At 39.9% G+C, this 15,955-nt stretch overlaps 1 protein-coding gene across 9 annotated transcripts in view; it reads left to right on the top strand.

The window, feature by feature from the left end:
• rnf130 (ring finger protein 130) overlaps positions 1-15,955 on the top strand; it is a 71,483-nt gene that overhangs the window by 24,851 nt on the left and 30,677 nt on the right. For all 9 annotated transcript variants that reach the window (XR_016491682.1, XR_016491687.1, XR_016491685.1 and 6 more), the window contains exon 3: positions 3,376-3,570. Coding sequence is in view for 3 of the 9 variants with exons in the window: in XM_021584093.3 (XP_021439768.1) it covers positions 3,376-3,570 (195 nt within the window). In the remaining 6 variants the exon portion in view is untranslated. The remainder of the gene's footprint in view (positions 1-3,375; positions 3,571-15,955) is intronic.

The following is a 15,955-nucleotide window of genomic DNA, read 5'->3' as shown; positions in this document are numbered from 1 at the left end:
ATGCTGCGACCCGAATAAAAAAAAGTATTTAATACCTCCAAATAACAAATGTAGCTATATATTTGTTGTAACATTTAAACTTTAACATGTTTTTAAAAAATTGCGCTGCATGAATCACCGGTGCGGTTGAATGCAGCATTGCTGTATGGTGCACCCAAAATGTATTGTAGTCGCCTGCCGGGTGGCGCAGTGGTTAAGGGCGCTGTACTCAAACAAATCAGGTAAATATGTCATTTTTCTATCACACATTCCCTCGGCTGTAAACGGCATTCACGAAAGCAGCCCAATTGAAGTTTGATTTACCGCCGCGAGCGCATCTGATTCAGAGGGGTTGGGTTAAATGCGGAAGACACATTTCAGTTAAATACATTCAGTTGGACAACTGACTAGGTATCCCCCTTTCCCTATCAGGCTGTAATTTCATAAAGTAGATGATTCAACTGTTGACTCATTTATACTTGCTTGTGTGTCCTATTCGGCCCCCAGGCCTTGTGTTTGATCATTGCCCTTGCTAGTTTGATTGTATTGACATTCCCAGCCTTAGTTACAGCTGTCAGTTTCTGTTCAAAATATTGAGTCATTGAAACTGAAACCGTGTATCCCGAAAGGGTGGAGGAAGCAAACAATGTACCAGGCCAGCTATAATTTACAACCTGATGGCAATATCTTTTGGACTACCAAGAAATGTATTGGTGAATTATATTAATCATACATTGAACTGCACCCATCTATTCTGCCAACAATGCCATCATGGAATTTACAGTCAGATAGAACCTATTTTTAAAACCTCTTATAAAGTTGGTTTTGACGCAAAAACTGGGAATTTTATATTTTTGACTGATATTGTGATTGTCTGTCTGTTTCATATCCGCAAAGTAGTTAACTTTAAACCAGCCTGACATTTGGACTGGCCTGTTTATTTGGTCGATTGACCTTATGCACAGGGACTCATCCGTGTTACACATTATTTACCCGAATTGGCACTCTACTCCCCATTATTATAGTGTACTACCTTTGACCAGAGCCCTATGCAGGCCCTTGTCAAAAGTATCATACCTTATTTTAAAACTAAAAAAATGTGCACTATATAGGGTGCAATTTTTTTGACACAAAGTATTGCACTATATGTTAAAAGAAGTAAACTATATAAGGAACAGGGTGCCATTTCAGATGCACTTAGCATGTTTTGTCATGGGTTTCCTGCTGAAATGAAGAGCTTTGCCATCCACTGGTTAGCAGGGCATGGCTAGTACACAACATGAGCCTGATGGTCGTGCAAAATTATTCAGCCCCCTTAAGTTAATACTTTGTAGCGCCACCTTTTGCTGCGATTACAGCTGTAAGTCGCTTGGGGTATGTCTCTATCAGTTTTGCACATCGAGAGACTGACATTTTTTCCCATTCCTCCTTGCAAAACAGCTCGAGCTCAGTGAGGTTGGATGGAGAGCATTTGTGAACAGCAGTTTTCAGTTCTTTCCACAGATTCTCGATTGGATTCAGGTCTGGACTTTGACTTGGCCATTCTAACACCTGGATATGTTTATTTTTGAACCATTCCATTGTAGATTTTGCTTTATGTTTTGGATCATTGTCTTGTTGGAAGACAAATCTCTGTCCCAGTCTCAGGTCTTTTGCAGACTCCATCAGGTTTTCTTCCAGAATGGTCCTGTATTTGGCTCCATCCATCTTCCCATCAATTTTAACCATCTTCCCTGTCCCTGCTGAAGAAAAGCAGGCCCAAACCATGATGCTGCCACCACCATGTTTGACAGTGGGGATGGTGTGTTCAGGGTGATGAGCTGTGTTGCTTTTACGCCAAACATAACGTTTTGCATTGTTGCCAAAAAGTTCAATTTTGGTTTCATCTGACCAGAGCACCTTCTTCCACATGTTTGGTGTGTCTCCCAGGTGGCTTGTGGCAAACTTTAAACAACACTTTTTATGGATATCTTTAAGAAATGGCTTTCTTCTTGCCACTCTTCCATAAAGGCCAGATTTGTGCAATATACAACTGATTGTTGTCCTATGGACAGAGTCTCCCACCTCACGCCCAATTTTTCAGTTTTTGATTTGTTAAAAAAGTTTGAAATATCCAATAAATGTCGTTCCACTTCATGATTGTGTCCCACTTGTTGTTGATTCTTCACAAAAAAATACAGTTTTATATCTTTATGTTTGAAGCCTGAAATGTGACAAAAGGTCGCAAAGTTCAAGGGGGCCGAATACTTTCGCAAGGCACTGTAATTCAGTGTAACCTTTTTTTCTTTTGTGTCTTCTCAGTATTCACTCCATGCAGTTCTTAGCCAAAGATTTTTTATAACAATCCCAAGATAGACCACGGCCTATCGTTTCCAGTGGGAACAAGTGAAGCATAGTGGGCAGAACAAACAAGGAGGTGGGCACAGCTTGCGAGATCCTATAGGTGCGTTCTAGCATGTATTTGCGTATTTCCGTTAGGGAGAGCCCGCTCTGTGAAGTGTGCATGTGCAATAACTCAATTCGACCTTGCACTCCTTTTAAACAACAATTATTCTTTTTTTTTGTTTTGCAAAGGGTCAATTCTACCAAACTTAGTCGACTCTGTTCTTAACAGATTCTAGTTTTGGGAACTGTATTGAGATCGTCTCCCACTTATCTTCCTCTCATCACCATGTTTGGTGGTGATTGGAAATGCCAACCGGATGCTTCAGATGTATACATGCGGTGAAACATCTCGGTCATTGCTCTATCCGTGACTTGGACTTTAGTGGTCCATTATATGGCACTGGATTTCCTGGTTGTGGATTTGTTAAAAGGGCATTAAACTGGGTTACATAGTTAGACTGAAATATGAGCCATTGGCTGCTATCCATAGGCAGCTGTGTGCAGTTTAAACTGCTTTATACACTGATAAAGGTTAAGCAGCTCACAGAGACTGAGCTGTGTGTGTCCTTGTGGTTGTACATTTGTGTGTGTATGTGGATTCTAACCAGTCCAAATGTCAGAATCTGCAACAGTTTTATTTAATTTTTTTCTTCATATGTTTTCTTTTAAAATGGATTTCTTTGTTATCTGTTATCTGTTATCAATGCTGTGTAAAGTGCAGGGGTGGACCCCACACTCATTCCATGCGTTAACTCTTGATTTACAATTACTTTATTTGATTACTAAATGACATATTAATGAGTTATAAGTAGTTTATCAGCAGACCTTCAAATAAACTTGCTTAATATTGGCCAGGTTGCAGTTGTAAATGAGAACTTGTTCTCAACTGGCCTACCTGGTTAAATAAAGGTGAAATAAAATAAAAAATAAAATAAACACTGACACCACTCACCTTTTTCTACAGCCTGCTAAGGTTCCTAACACTCCACCCCTCTCCTTCCCTCTGTCCAGTGGTGGACCGCCAGGGCTGCGACCCCCACACTCGCTTCGTGGTGCCCCCCCGGACAGGGCACTGGGTGGCCCTGCTGCAGCGCGGCAACTGCACCTTCAAAGAGAAGATCCTCAAAGCCTCCGCTTTCAACGCCTCCGCCGTACTCATCTACAACAACAACTCCAATGAGGACACCGTCAAAATGGGCCATGAAGGTGAGGAGTGAAGATCTGGGGCATATTGATATTCATATGGGTTATTCATATGGCTTATGCACTCTATATGGCTTGTATATATGACCCGGTTAATATGGGGTGGCAGGTAGCCTAGTGGTTAGAGCTTTGGGCCAGTAACCAAAAGCTTGCTGGATCGAATCCCTGAGCTGACAAGGTAAAAATCTGTCATTCTGCCCCTGAACAAGGCAGTTAACCCACTGTTCCCTGGTAGACCATCATTGGAAATAATAATTTGTTCTTAATTAACTGACTTGCCTAGTTAAATAAAGGTTACACAATATGGAATCATTCTAATGGGTACATATGGCTTGGCCTATTTATATGGTTTGTTCTATGGCTTCATGTATGTATGTGGCTTCTATGTAGTGATGGGGGCAAAGTTACATATCGGGAAATCATTTTTGACGATATCATTTTGACAACATCTCAAAATATCTTCTTTTTAAATACGGAGCCAATTAGACATATGGTGAGCGATATGTTTGAAACATTGAATCACAATAAAATCACAGTATCGAATCGCAATACATATAGCCTCCATACTCAACTGGTGGTCCGCAGACCGAATCCGGACCCAGAACAGGGTCAATACGGATCGCAGGTTGGGCTTTGACCCTTGGTGTCATATGAACACACATAAGATATGGAAAAATGCATAGAATTGCAGGAAATTAGCTTTAAAACTGCAACAACAACAACAAAAACATCCCCATGCAAAATATGTAGAATTGTGGGGAGTTAGCTTTAAAACTGCAACATTTTCTCTTTGCCAACAAGAGGAGTGTGTGAACAGTTTTTGGGGTCGCATGGGTTGCGAGGTGGGGGTTTGTTACTATGCAGATAAATTACATTATCCCATTATGTCACCTTGGAAATGTGTGTGACTGGACCTTCCCAAATAGTACTTGAGTACCCCTGACATATAGAATCGAGAGAATCTGCTGCTCGGTGTGTCTTAGCCTGTGATGGTGGTGAAGTTAACATTTAGCTTTTGTTATATGGTGCCTATAGCCAGCTAGCCTGCTGTGATGGTGGGTGTACGACAATTATACCTTCTGCCAAGGGTTATTGACAGTGTGTGTATGTGTAGCAGTCATAGTGCAGTATGTTTTCTGGCAGTTTGTCGTTTGTGATGTGGCTGCAGGGGACAGTACAGGGCACAGACTGTGTGGCTGTCCTGACTGGACTGAAGGATATGGAGAATGACTCCTGCATGCTGGACCTCAGCCACCACCACAGCTAAACACCAACACAGCCAGCGGGCTTGGGCATGGCCGGTGTTCTGTTACACTGCAACATGTGCACACACCCACACAGAAGCGTGTTCGGGCACACAAACATATTTACAGCATTGTCACCTCTCTCTATCCTTCCCTCCGCCTCTCTCCTTTGCTTCACATGCATTTCTTCCTACTCACTCTGTGTCATTGCTAGCATCATATTCTCAGTCTCAGCTTATTTAAGCCACAATGTGAATTCATATGAGTACATTCAGGCCTTCTGATCTTTGGATCACAACTTTTACATGAAGCGTCTCTAAGAAAACAACATCAGTTAAAATATAAATCGGACACTTCATGAATGAGTCTACTGTATGAGTGAGTGAGTGAAAGTAGCTAACGGCTAGCCTAGAGACATTTTGTACTTCACCTTAGCGTCCCCCCACCCCAGGGGATGCCCTGAGCTAATTCAAGGTAGCGTTGAAAAGCCTGCATGAATGAGACAGTCTAGTGAGCAGAGGGAGAGAAATAGAGGGCGGGTGCTGGTGTAGCATCCCTATAGCGCTGAGGAGACAAAAGCTGGGAAGGCAGGCAGGCAGTGGTGGTTAGAGGAAAGGAAAAAAGGGAGAGAGGGAGGGAAAAAAATTAAACAAAGTGACAGAGCTAGCTGGGAAAAACAGTGGTTGCTTGAGTCTAGTAACAGTAGGTGGGGAGGAGAGGAGCAACAAGGGAAAGGGAGGGAGGAAGAGGTAGGTGTAGAGAGAGGGAGAATGAGTCAGAAGGTGTGATAGCACTGTCTGGGTGGGATCGATGGGCTTTTATAAATATAGAAGGGGTGCCATGACTAATTTATAAGGTCATTTTCTATCATGAACGAATGATGGAATTCTGATAGTTTCCCTGAGCGCAAACCTTTCAGTATTGATCACTGTTTGCGTGAAAAGCACGTAATTTATCATGGGATGGGAGTTATTTGTCAATATCATGGGGATATGGGAGATGTATGCATTTGACTTTGAGGGAGTGTGTGTGTGTGTGTGTGTGTGTGTGTGTGTGTGTGTGTTTGTGCACATGCTAGGCTGGGGTGGTATCCAGATTGTTATACCTTCATACCGACCTTGTGGTATAACAAGTACATGTAAATCCCAAAGCAAATGCTAGCTAAATACTAACGAACACATACAAACATTTGATTTAATTTGTATTTATTTTTATCCACTTTGTGTCCCCAATTTTGTGACTACCATCTTGTCTCATCGCTGCAACTCCCCAACGGGCTCGGGAGAGGCGAAGGTCGGGTCATGCGTCCTCCAAAATATGACTCGCCAAGCCACACTTCTTAACACTTTCACACATTAACAAGTCCAATACAGCAAATTAAAGATAAACATCTTGTTAATCTACCCATCGTGTCTGATTTTTATGTTTTACAGCGAAAACACAACATAGATTTATGTTAGATCACCACCACATTTTTCCCAGCCAAAGATAGTCACAAACGCTGAATTAGAGATAGAATTAATCACTAACCTTTGATAATCTTAATCAGATGACACTCATATGACATCATGTTACACAATACATTTATGTTTTGTTCGATAATATGCATATTTATATCCACAAATCTCGGTTTACATTGGCGCCATGTTCAGAAATGCCTCCAAAATATCCGGAGTAATTAGAGAGCTACGTCAGATAACAGAAATACTCATCATAAACTTTGATGAAAGATACATGTTTTACATATAATTAAAGATACACTGGTTCTTAATGAAACCGCTGTGTCAGATTTTTTTAAAGTGTTACGAAAAAAGCATACCATGCAATAATCTGAAATAAACATATTTCTCCGCCATGTTGGAGTCAACAGAAATACGAAATTACATCATAAATATTCCCTTACCTTTGATGATCTTTCATCAGAATGCAGTGCAAGGAATCCTAGTTCCGCAATAAATCGTTGTTTTGTTCCATAATGTCCATTACTAGTGTCCAATTAGCTACTTTTGCTAGCAGGTTTAGTTCACATGTCCAAAAGCTGGCGCTTGTCCAGGCGAACTCGGACGAAAACTTCAAAAAGTTATATTCCAGGTCGGATAAACTGCTCAAACTAAGTAGAGAATCAATCTTCAGGATGCTATTATCATATATATCCAATATCGTTCCAACCGGAGCATTCGTTTTGTCTACAGAGTAATGGAACGCAAGGCGACATAATGACTACTGCGCGTAACCAGGAACTGGCATTCTGCCAGACTAGTGACTCAAATAGCTGCCATCCGGTCCCACATCACACTAGATGCTTCATTCCACGTTCTACTGACTATTGACATCTAGTGGAAGGCGTAGGAAGTGCGAACAGATCCATATCTTATTTGGATGTGAATAGGCGATGAGTTGACCAAACAGCCCCAGAATTTCCACTTCCTGTTTGGAAGTTTGCCTGCCCTATGAGTTCTGTTATACTCACAGACATAATTCTAACAGTTTTAGAAACTTCAGAGTGTTTTCTATCCAATAGTAATAATATAATAATATAATATTATAATATGCATATATTAGCATCTTGGACAGAGTAGGAGGCAGTTCACTATGGGCACGCAATTCATCCAAAGTGAAAATGCTGCCCCCTATCCCTAAAAGGTACAAAAAAATAAAAATACCTTTCTAGGATATGTGGGCATCCCACCTGGCCAAAAGCCAGGGAAAATGCAGAGCGCCAAATTCAAATAAATTACTATAAAAATCTAACATTCATTAAATCACACATGCAAGATAGCAAATTAAAGCTACACTTGTTGTGAATCCAGCCAGGATGTCAGATTTCAAAAAGGCTTTTCGGCGAAAGCAAACGATGCTATTATCTGAGGATAGCACCTCCGTAAACAAAGAGAGAAACCATATTTCAACCCTGCAGGCGCGACACAAAACGCAGAAATAAAAATATAATTTATGCCTTAAATATGACAAGCTTCTTTTGTTGGCACTCCAATATGTCCCATAAACATCACAAACGGTCCTTTTGTTTGATTAATTCCATCGATATATTTCCAAAATATCCATTTATTTGGCGCGTTTGATCCAGAAAAACACTGGTTCCAACTTGCGCAACGTGACTATAAAATATCTCAAAAGTTACCTGTAAACTGCCAAAACATTTCAAACTACTTTTGTAATACAACTTTAGGTATTTTTTTGCGTAAATAATCGATTAAAATTGAAGATGGGATGATCTGTGTTCAATACAGGAGGAAAACAAACTGTAGCTAGCTTTCTGGTCACGCGCCTCTATCTAATAGTACACTTGAAGTGACCCTCGTTCAAGATGGCCATACTTCTTCATTACACAAAGGAATAACCTCAACCAATTTCTAAAGACTGTTGACATCCAGTGGAAGCGATAGGAACTGCAAGAAGGTCCCTTTAGAAATCTGGATTCCCAATGAAAACCCATTGAAAAGAGAGTGACCTCAAAAAAACAAAAAGTCTGAATGGTTTGTCCTCTGGGTTTCGTCTGCTAAATAAGTTCTGTTATACTCACAGACATGATTCAAACAGTTTTAGAAACTTCACAGTGTTTTCTATCCAAATCCACAATAATTTGCATATCTTATATTCTGGGGATGAGTAGCAGGCAGTTAAATTTGGGCATGCATTTCATCCGAACGTGAAAATTCTGCCCCGCCACCAAGAAGTTAACCCATCTACCAATAGGTGCCCTTTGCAATGCATTGTAAAATCTCCCAGGTCTTTGTGGTTGAATCTGTGTTTGAAATTCACTGCTCGACTGAGGGACCTTGCAGATAATTATATTCGTGAGGTGCAGAAATGAGGTAGTCATTCAAAAACATGTTGAACAGTATTATTGCACACACAAAAAAATTAGCACATTTCTACTCCTGAACTTTAGGCTTGCCATAACAAAGTGGTTGAATACTTATTCACTCGACATTTCAGCTTTTCATTTGTAATTCATTTGTGTAGGTCAGTGACAAAAAAATCTACATTTTATCCATTTTATATTCAAGCTGTAACACAACAAAATGTGAAAAAAGTCAAGGGGTATGAATACTTTCTGAAGGCACTGTAAACGATTTGCAGGACGGACATCCCAGTTCATAAAGTTCTAAAAGTATCAAAAAAATGCTACTCACAGGTGGCTGCACGCACACCAAATATTAGACAGCCAAGCTCTTGATCCAGGGCGGGATTCTCTGCAGTTACCAAGCGAAGGTTGATTTTGGAAGAAGCTAACCACTTAATGTAAACTCACCCCATTCCGTACAAATGTGCGCAACCGCGACATTCAAACGAGGCTGCAAAGAGAACTAATGGGACTGTAGCGACTGCGTTGACTTCAAAATCTGGGGTGTGAACTACGTTTCTATTCAAGCGTTGATCGACATGGTAATGGCTCTATAGTATTGGAGAAAAGTTGAAAAAAACTGACCCTCCGTTACATGTCATCATGCCGCAACGTAAAGCACTCGTAAAGCAACTATTTCTGTCTTACAATCTCGCTCCACCAGGTGTAGCACTTCTCTCATCGTTTAAAAACAAAAGATGGACAGTGAAGGGGGGATAGGGGGGATACCTAGTCATTTTTTGCGTCATCACTGCAAGCGATCATGATTCTCAAAGCCGCTGTTTACTTCTGAAGATCACTTCAGCACCGTCCTAAAAATCTGTTTCAAATTCGACACAAACTTTCAAATAGGTATGTAATGACACATTATATAAACTCTTTATAGTGTTTTATTTACATTTTAGAGGCGATAAGGTGATAAGTTGGACAGATCGAGTGAAAAAAAGCAGTTTTCCCACACATCTCCTCTCCTTCTCACTACCACGCATTAGTTTCGCTTGCCCACCCGCCATTTTTTTAAAGACCCGACGGAGCTCATTGCCTTCTTGAACCATGCAGAAACGCGCAGCGTGGAGGTCTCTGCATGAATTCTGTTGGAAAGGGGAGAAATTGTGCTTTACAATGGTATTGACATTACAGTTGATCTGGAAGTATTACATTATTTGGGCGCTAAAATAAGGTCAATTGTATGGACCGAGGCGATGTACAAAAGTGAGTGAGTTTACGTTAACTAGATAGCTAACTAGCTACTATGGTAGCAAACCAAATGCACAAATGCAGAGCATTTAGCTCATTTTAGACAGTTAACTTAATTGTTATAAGATATCCAACTGACAAACATTTAGTTGTGAATTAGATACAATAACTAAATCACCTGGTGCGTGATGCACAACAGGGAGTGACTCACAATGCTTCGGTCTCTCGTTGTTGTGTGCTTATAAACAAACAACATGTGACTGGGGACTACCAGTAAGTTTCATAATGAAAATTACATGAGCAGGTGAAATGAAGAACGCAATCGGCTTTTGCTCCTAACGTTTTGCACAAGTTGACTGCAGGTATTTACTTAGGTTTCTACAATTATTCAAATCTTTAAAAATCCGGTGGCTATTTCCAAATACCAAATACCTTGAAAAACCATCTGGCGGCTATTTCTAAATACCTCGGTATACCGTATATACGGTATTTTAAATTGATTACATTGAGATTTTGTGTCACTGGCCTACACACAATACCCCATTAAAAAACAATCTAATGAATTAAAAATGAAAATCTGAAATGTCTTTAGTCAATAAGTATTCAAACCCCTTGTTATGGCAAGCTTAAATAAGTTCAGTAGTAGACCAATTATTAACAAATAACATAAGTTGCATGGACTCACTTTGTGTGCAATAATAGTCTTTAACATGATTTTTGAATGACTACCTCATCTCTGAACCTCACACATACAATTATCTGTAAGGTCCCTGAGCAGTGAATTTAAAACCGATTCAATCACAAAGACCAGGTAGGTTTTCCAATTCCTCGACAAATCAAATTGTATTTGGCACAAGCCCTCATCCAACAATGCAGTTTTAAGAAAAATATTGAATATCCCTTTGAGTATGGTGAAGCTATTAATTACACTTTGGATGATGTATCAATACACCCAGTCACTACAAAGATACAGGCATCCTTCCTAAATTAGTTGCCGGAGAGGAGGGAAACCGCTCAAAGATTTCACCATGAGGCCAATGTTGACTTTAAAACAGCTTTAATGGCTGTGATAGAACTGAGGATGGATCAACAACATTGTAGTTACTCCATAATACGAACATGATGAATAATGGAGTGAAAAGAAGGAAGCCTGTACAGAATAAAATATTCCTTTTTACAATAAGGCACTAAAGTAAAACTGCAGAAAATGTGGCAAAGAAAAACACTTTATGTCCTGCATATTATTAACCTTTATATAAACAGGAGAAACAAGCTGAGACAGTTTATTTTACAGTTGTGTTCTGTGATACAACGATAAAAACAACAAAGCAATTAATAAGAATTTAAAACTAAACAAATTTAAAACATAAAAAAGTACAAGATGGAGATTGAAAATATTAAAATTAATACACATCTATGAGAAAAACACACATTACAAAAAGCAATCACAGTTCATAATAAAAACGTTTATGTAGTGTGCATTTATACTGTCTTACAGGCACCAAAACATCTACCTGGAGTTCTCTCTGCAATTCATTCCATGAGTGTGGAGTATGATACTCAAGTGCCGTTTTGCCTAACTCGGAGTGAATCTGGGGTATCTCTAGCGCTAGCATGTCCCGTGACCGAGTCTGATAAATACTGTTTGACCACTGGATTTTTGAGTTAAGATAATTAGGAAGTTTCTGTGAGACAGCTTTATAAACCAATATACACCAGTGTCTGGTCCTTCTAAATGTCAGGGAGTCCCAGCCAAAGTGTACAAAAAGCAATGATGTGTGCAAAAGTTTGCACCAGTAACAAAGCTCAACGCTGCATGATACACTGCATCCAATTTCTTCAGTACTGATGCTGATCCATGCATATATAAAACATCGCCATAATCAAGCACTGACATAAAAGTGGCCTGTGCAATTTCCTTTCTGTGATGACAGACAAGAATTATTTATAAATTTATAAATTTAATTCTCAATTTCAGCTTCTTTACCAGCTCAGTTATTTTTAAAAGAGATATTATCATCTAACCAAATTCCAAGGTATTTTTAGGTGGGAACACATTCCAAAAGAGAGCCATCATGGATAGCAATGTTCAGCTTTTCCAATTGTATACAATTGGATTGTGAAAATACAGTATACTTAGTTTTACTTGAATTAAGCACCCGCCTAAGATCTACAAGTGCATCTTGAAGCAATTGAAAGTCAGATTGCAGGAATGTAAATGCTTGAGCGAGTGATGGGGCTGTGGCATATAGTACTGTGTTATCAGCATAGATTTGAAAGTTGCATTTTTTTCACTGAGTTGCAGATATCATTTATGTGAATAATAAAGGACCTAAAATCGAACCTTGTGGGACTCCTTTGTGTACAGTGACAACATCTGATTTTACCCCATCTGAAATAATAGCCTGAGATCTATCACTGAGATAATTCTGAAACCACAAACATGTATCTGAGGCCAACCCCAATGAGGTCAGTCTCTTCAGCAGATGAGAATGATCAACTGTATCGAAAGCCTTCGACAGGTCAACAAACAAAGCAACACAGTTCAACTTCTTATCCAAGGCTCTTACAATATCATTTACAACCAGTGTGGTGGCTGTGATAGTACTGTGCCCTGGTCTAAAACCGGACTGAAATTTGTTCAGTATGCAGTTGTCAGACAAGAAATAGCGCAGCTATACATTTACCAATGACTCTTTACATTTTTGCAAGACAAGACAGCCTAGAGATTGGTCGATAATTATCAAGGTGACCAGTATCCCCACCTTTGTGCAGAGTCAGCACATAGGCAGTTTTCCAAATCTTAGGTATGACCCCAGAGGTCAACATGAGGTTAATAATATAAGAGCACCAGAGATAAGTGATGCAGCTCTAGCCAGCAACCCTTGGTCAAGTTTGTCAGCCCCTGTTGCTTTCTTAGTGTCTATGGCTAGCAAGGCATCAATAACTTTCTCCTCTGTGAAGAGGCTTAGTGAGAATCCCTGACCATCAGCATACTCATGCATAATCCCTTCATATGTATCTTTTCATCCGTCATTTGTGGTTGACGTTTTCTCATTAAGATTGCCTGCTGCAATGAAGTGATTGTTGAAGGCATTAGCAATGGCATTCGTATCAGTAATGAGTCCAGTATCCAACCCTATCTGATTTGGGAGTGTGGAGTGCATATTGCTCTTTAATGTTTTTAACTACTTTCCAGAATTTGGCTGGATTCCCATAAGTCATTTAAACATAGTAAATCGATTTTGTTCTTCTAACAAGTCTGATGCACAGGTTTCTCAGCTGCCTAGAAGTCAGCCAGTCAGAACAAGAATACGTGTCTCTAGCCTTAGCCAATTCTACATCTCTTTTACGCATAGCATCAGAAATGTTTCACTCTAACCTTAGTGTATGGAGCATGTTTATCGCAATGGAAATAAAAACATGAGTACACTTTTCTAACGCCAACTCGGCTCCATGTATATTACAAATAGATTCAAGATTACTATGGGAAAGATCCTGTAAGAAAGCGTGTTCACTAAAGTTTCTGCAATTTCTTTTAGTGATAATACAAGGTTTGTCCCTATGAATTCTGACATTCTCTAACACATGCAATGGGGCAGTGATCACGGACACCTAATGGTTATACTCCCATAGCTCTATATTTCTCAGGTGCATTTGTTAGTATATGATCAAGCAATGAGGACTTTGTAGGCACCTTAAGATTTGGCCTTGTTGGCTCAGTGATTAATTGTGTGAGATTTACCTCAGTACAAAAGTCTTTAAAACTGTCTGAGTCCTGTGTTTTCCAATCAAAAGTTCAAATCTCCTCGGAAAATGACTTCAGTTTGTATAAAAGTGGCTAATAATTATGTTAAATGGCTAAGCATATTCTGACTAGCAGAACGTGGGCGATATACTCCCAACAAGTTTAACTTTACAGTTGTTACCCAATGTAAGACTTAGAGCTAAAAATTTCAAATAGATTTGGAATGGAGACAGATTTAATTAGTGAGAGGTAATTTTTTTGCATAGATAGCCACTCCTCCCCATCTACTCATCCTGTCAGCTCTAAAAAAACAAACATTGTAACCATCCAGTGCAATATCTGCATCATTAGAACACCTTGATAACCAAGTTTCAGATGAAAACAAAGAAATCAGGACTAGCCTGAGAAACTAAAATCTTAATGAAATCAACATTTGACAATATACTACATATATTCAAATGTAAAAAACCAAGTCCCTTACAGTTTTTAAAAATGTTGATTGTTGATATCGACCGGGGTACTTGAGGTGTTTGCACAAGTATAATCGCCAGTGTGAACCAAGTGAATGGGGAAAAGATTACTAAGTACATTACCCCTACGTTTATGAAAACGTGGTTAAACGGTAGTCTGATACAATACTTGCTATAGCAATACTGGGACTAACCCTATATCGTCTTTACTGTTTATTAAGTACCTTTTCCATGTTGGATGATAGGAGGTGGACGCCATTTTCACCCAGATGAATTCCATCATTGACGAAGTTCCTCTGTTTTTGGAAAAAGCTATCAAAATTGTCAACAAATGACGTGCCCATGTCTTTAGAAAGACGCATTAGCCATAGATGAAAAGACAACACATGACTAAAACTCTGTCCCACAATGGCGATGAGATTGGATGGTTCCTGAAATAATGATTCTTCCCGCAAGGCTTCAAGCTGTTTCCAAGAGCAACAAGAAGTTGTTTCTGAGTCTCTCAGACTTCACTCCCATAATGTCATTCGAACCAACGTGCAACACTACTGTTGTCAGGTCGGGAATCTGCTTCTTGACTACTGGTAAAATTCCAATTAAGTCGGTGAATTTAGCACCTGGAAAATAAAGTGTGCGTGTATCTTAGATTGACACTTGCTTTACCATTGAGCTCCCGATTTTTTTTAAATAGTAGCTAGCCGTTTACCATTATTGTTTTCTTGCGAAGCCTTTTGCACAGCTCCATTTTTATTATTGGTTTTCCAACTCCAACTCGGCCACCACAGATCATGAAGATCAGAGCTCCTGGCGCAAACAGGCAGAAGAAGAATTATCCGGATCAGACGACCTTGGACCTGAAGGAGCTGGAACGTCAGGATCCAAAGCTGTTTGATGTCTGGAGAACACTCATTGCTTTCGTTGCTGTAGAGGGTCAAGATAGTGGTCCTCGCTGGCATCGAATCCCACGCCGTACCGTGATGCAGCCTCTAGCTGCAGCCTCTGTAGAAGAACCAGCACCCTCCCGCGGCAATGGCCAATCCAATGACGATAGTCTGCCCGATGGTGAGACTCCCCTCAGCTTGGTGGTGTTTGCTGCCAATGGAGTGGAGAATGAGAAGGTAGGAGGACGTGGCTTCCCCAATAGCTGGTGCAAATTAGCGATTTGTTTACTCAAAGTAGCAACTTCTTCTCTATAGCCTTCGGCAATTGCTCCATTGGAAATTCAGGTGTTTTTCTTTATCTCGGAACTGGCCGAAATAGACACAGCTCCGGCATCTTATACATCGCTTGTGCAATCCATCGTCCAACATCGTGCGAGTTGGTCAGCACATGTAAAGCGTTATGTTTGAGGCAAATCCAACACAACACATCACTGAGTATCACTCTTAGTATTTTCAAGCATGGTGGTGGCTGTATCATGTTATGGGTATTCTTGTCAGTGTCAAGGGCTAAAGTTTTTGGGGGGGATAAAAAGAAAAGGAATAGAACTAAACACAGGCAAAATCCTAGTGGAAGACTTGGTTCCAACACAAACCTGGAGACAAATTCACCTTTCAGAAGGACAATAACCTAAACACAAGGCCAAATATACACTGGAGTTTCATACTAAGATGACATTGAATGTCCATGAGTGGCCTAGTTACAGTTTTGACTTAAATAAGCTTGAAAATCTATGGCAAGACTTGAAAATGGCTGTTTAGCAATGATTAACAACCAACTTGACCGAGATTGACGAATTTGAAAAATAATAATGTGCAAATATTTCACAATCCTGGTGTGCAGAGCTCTTAGAGACTTGCCCAGAAAGACTCACAGCTGTAGTCATTGCAAAAGGTGATTCTAACATGTATTGACTCAGGGGTGG

Source organism: Oncorhynchus mykiss, chromosome 25 (assembly GCF_057628025.1).
Source record: "Oncorhynchus mykiss isolate SJ-2025 chromosome 25, ASM5762802v1, whole genome shotgun sequence".
Lineage (NCBI taxonomy): Eukaryota > Metazoa > Chordata > Actinopteri > Salmoniformes > Salmonidae > Oncorhynchus > Oncorhynchus mykiss.
This window is presented reverse-complemented; position numbering and strand designations above follow the sequence as displayed.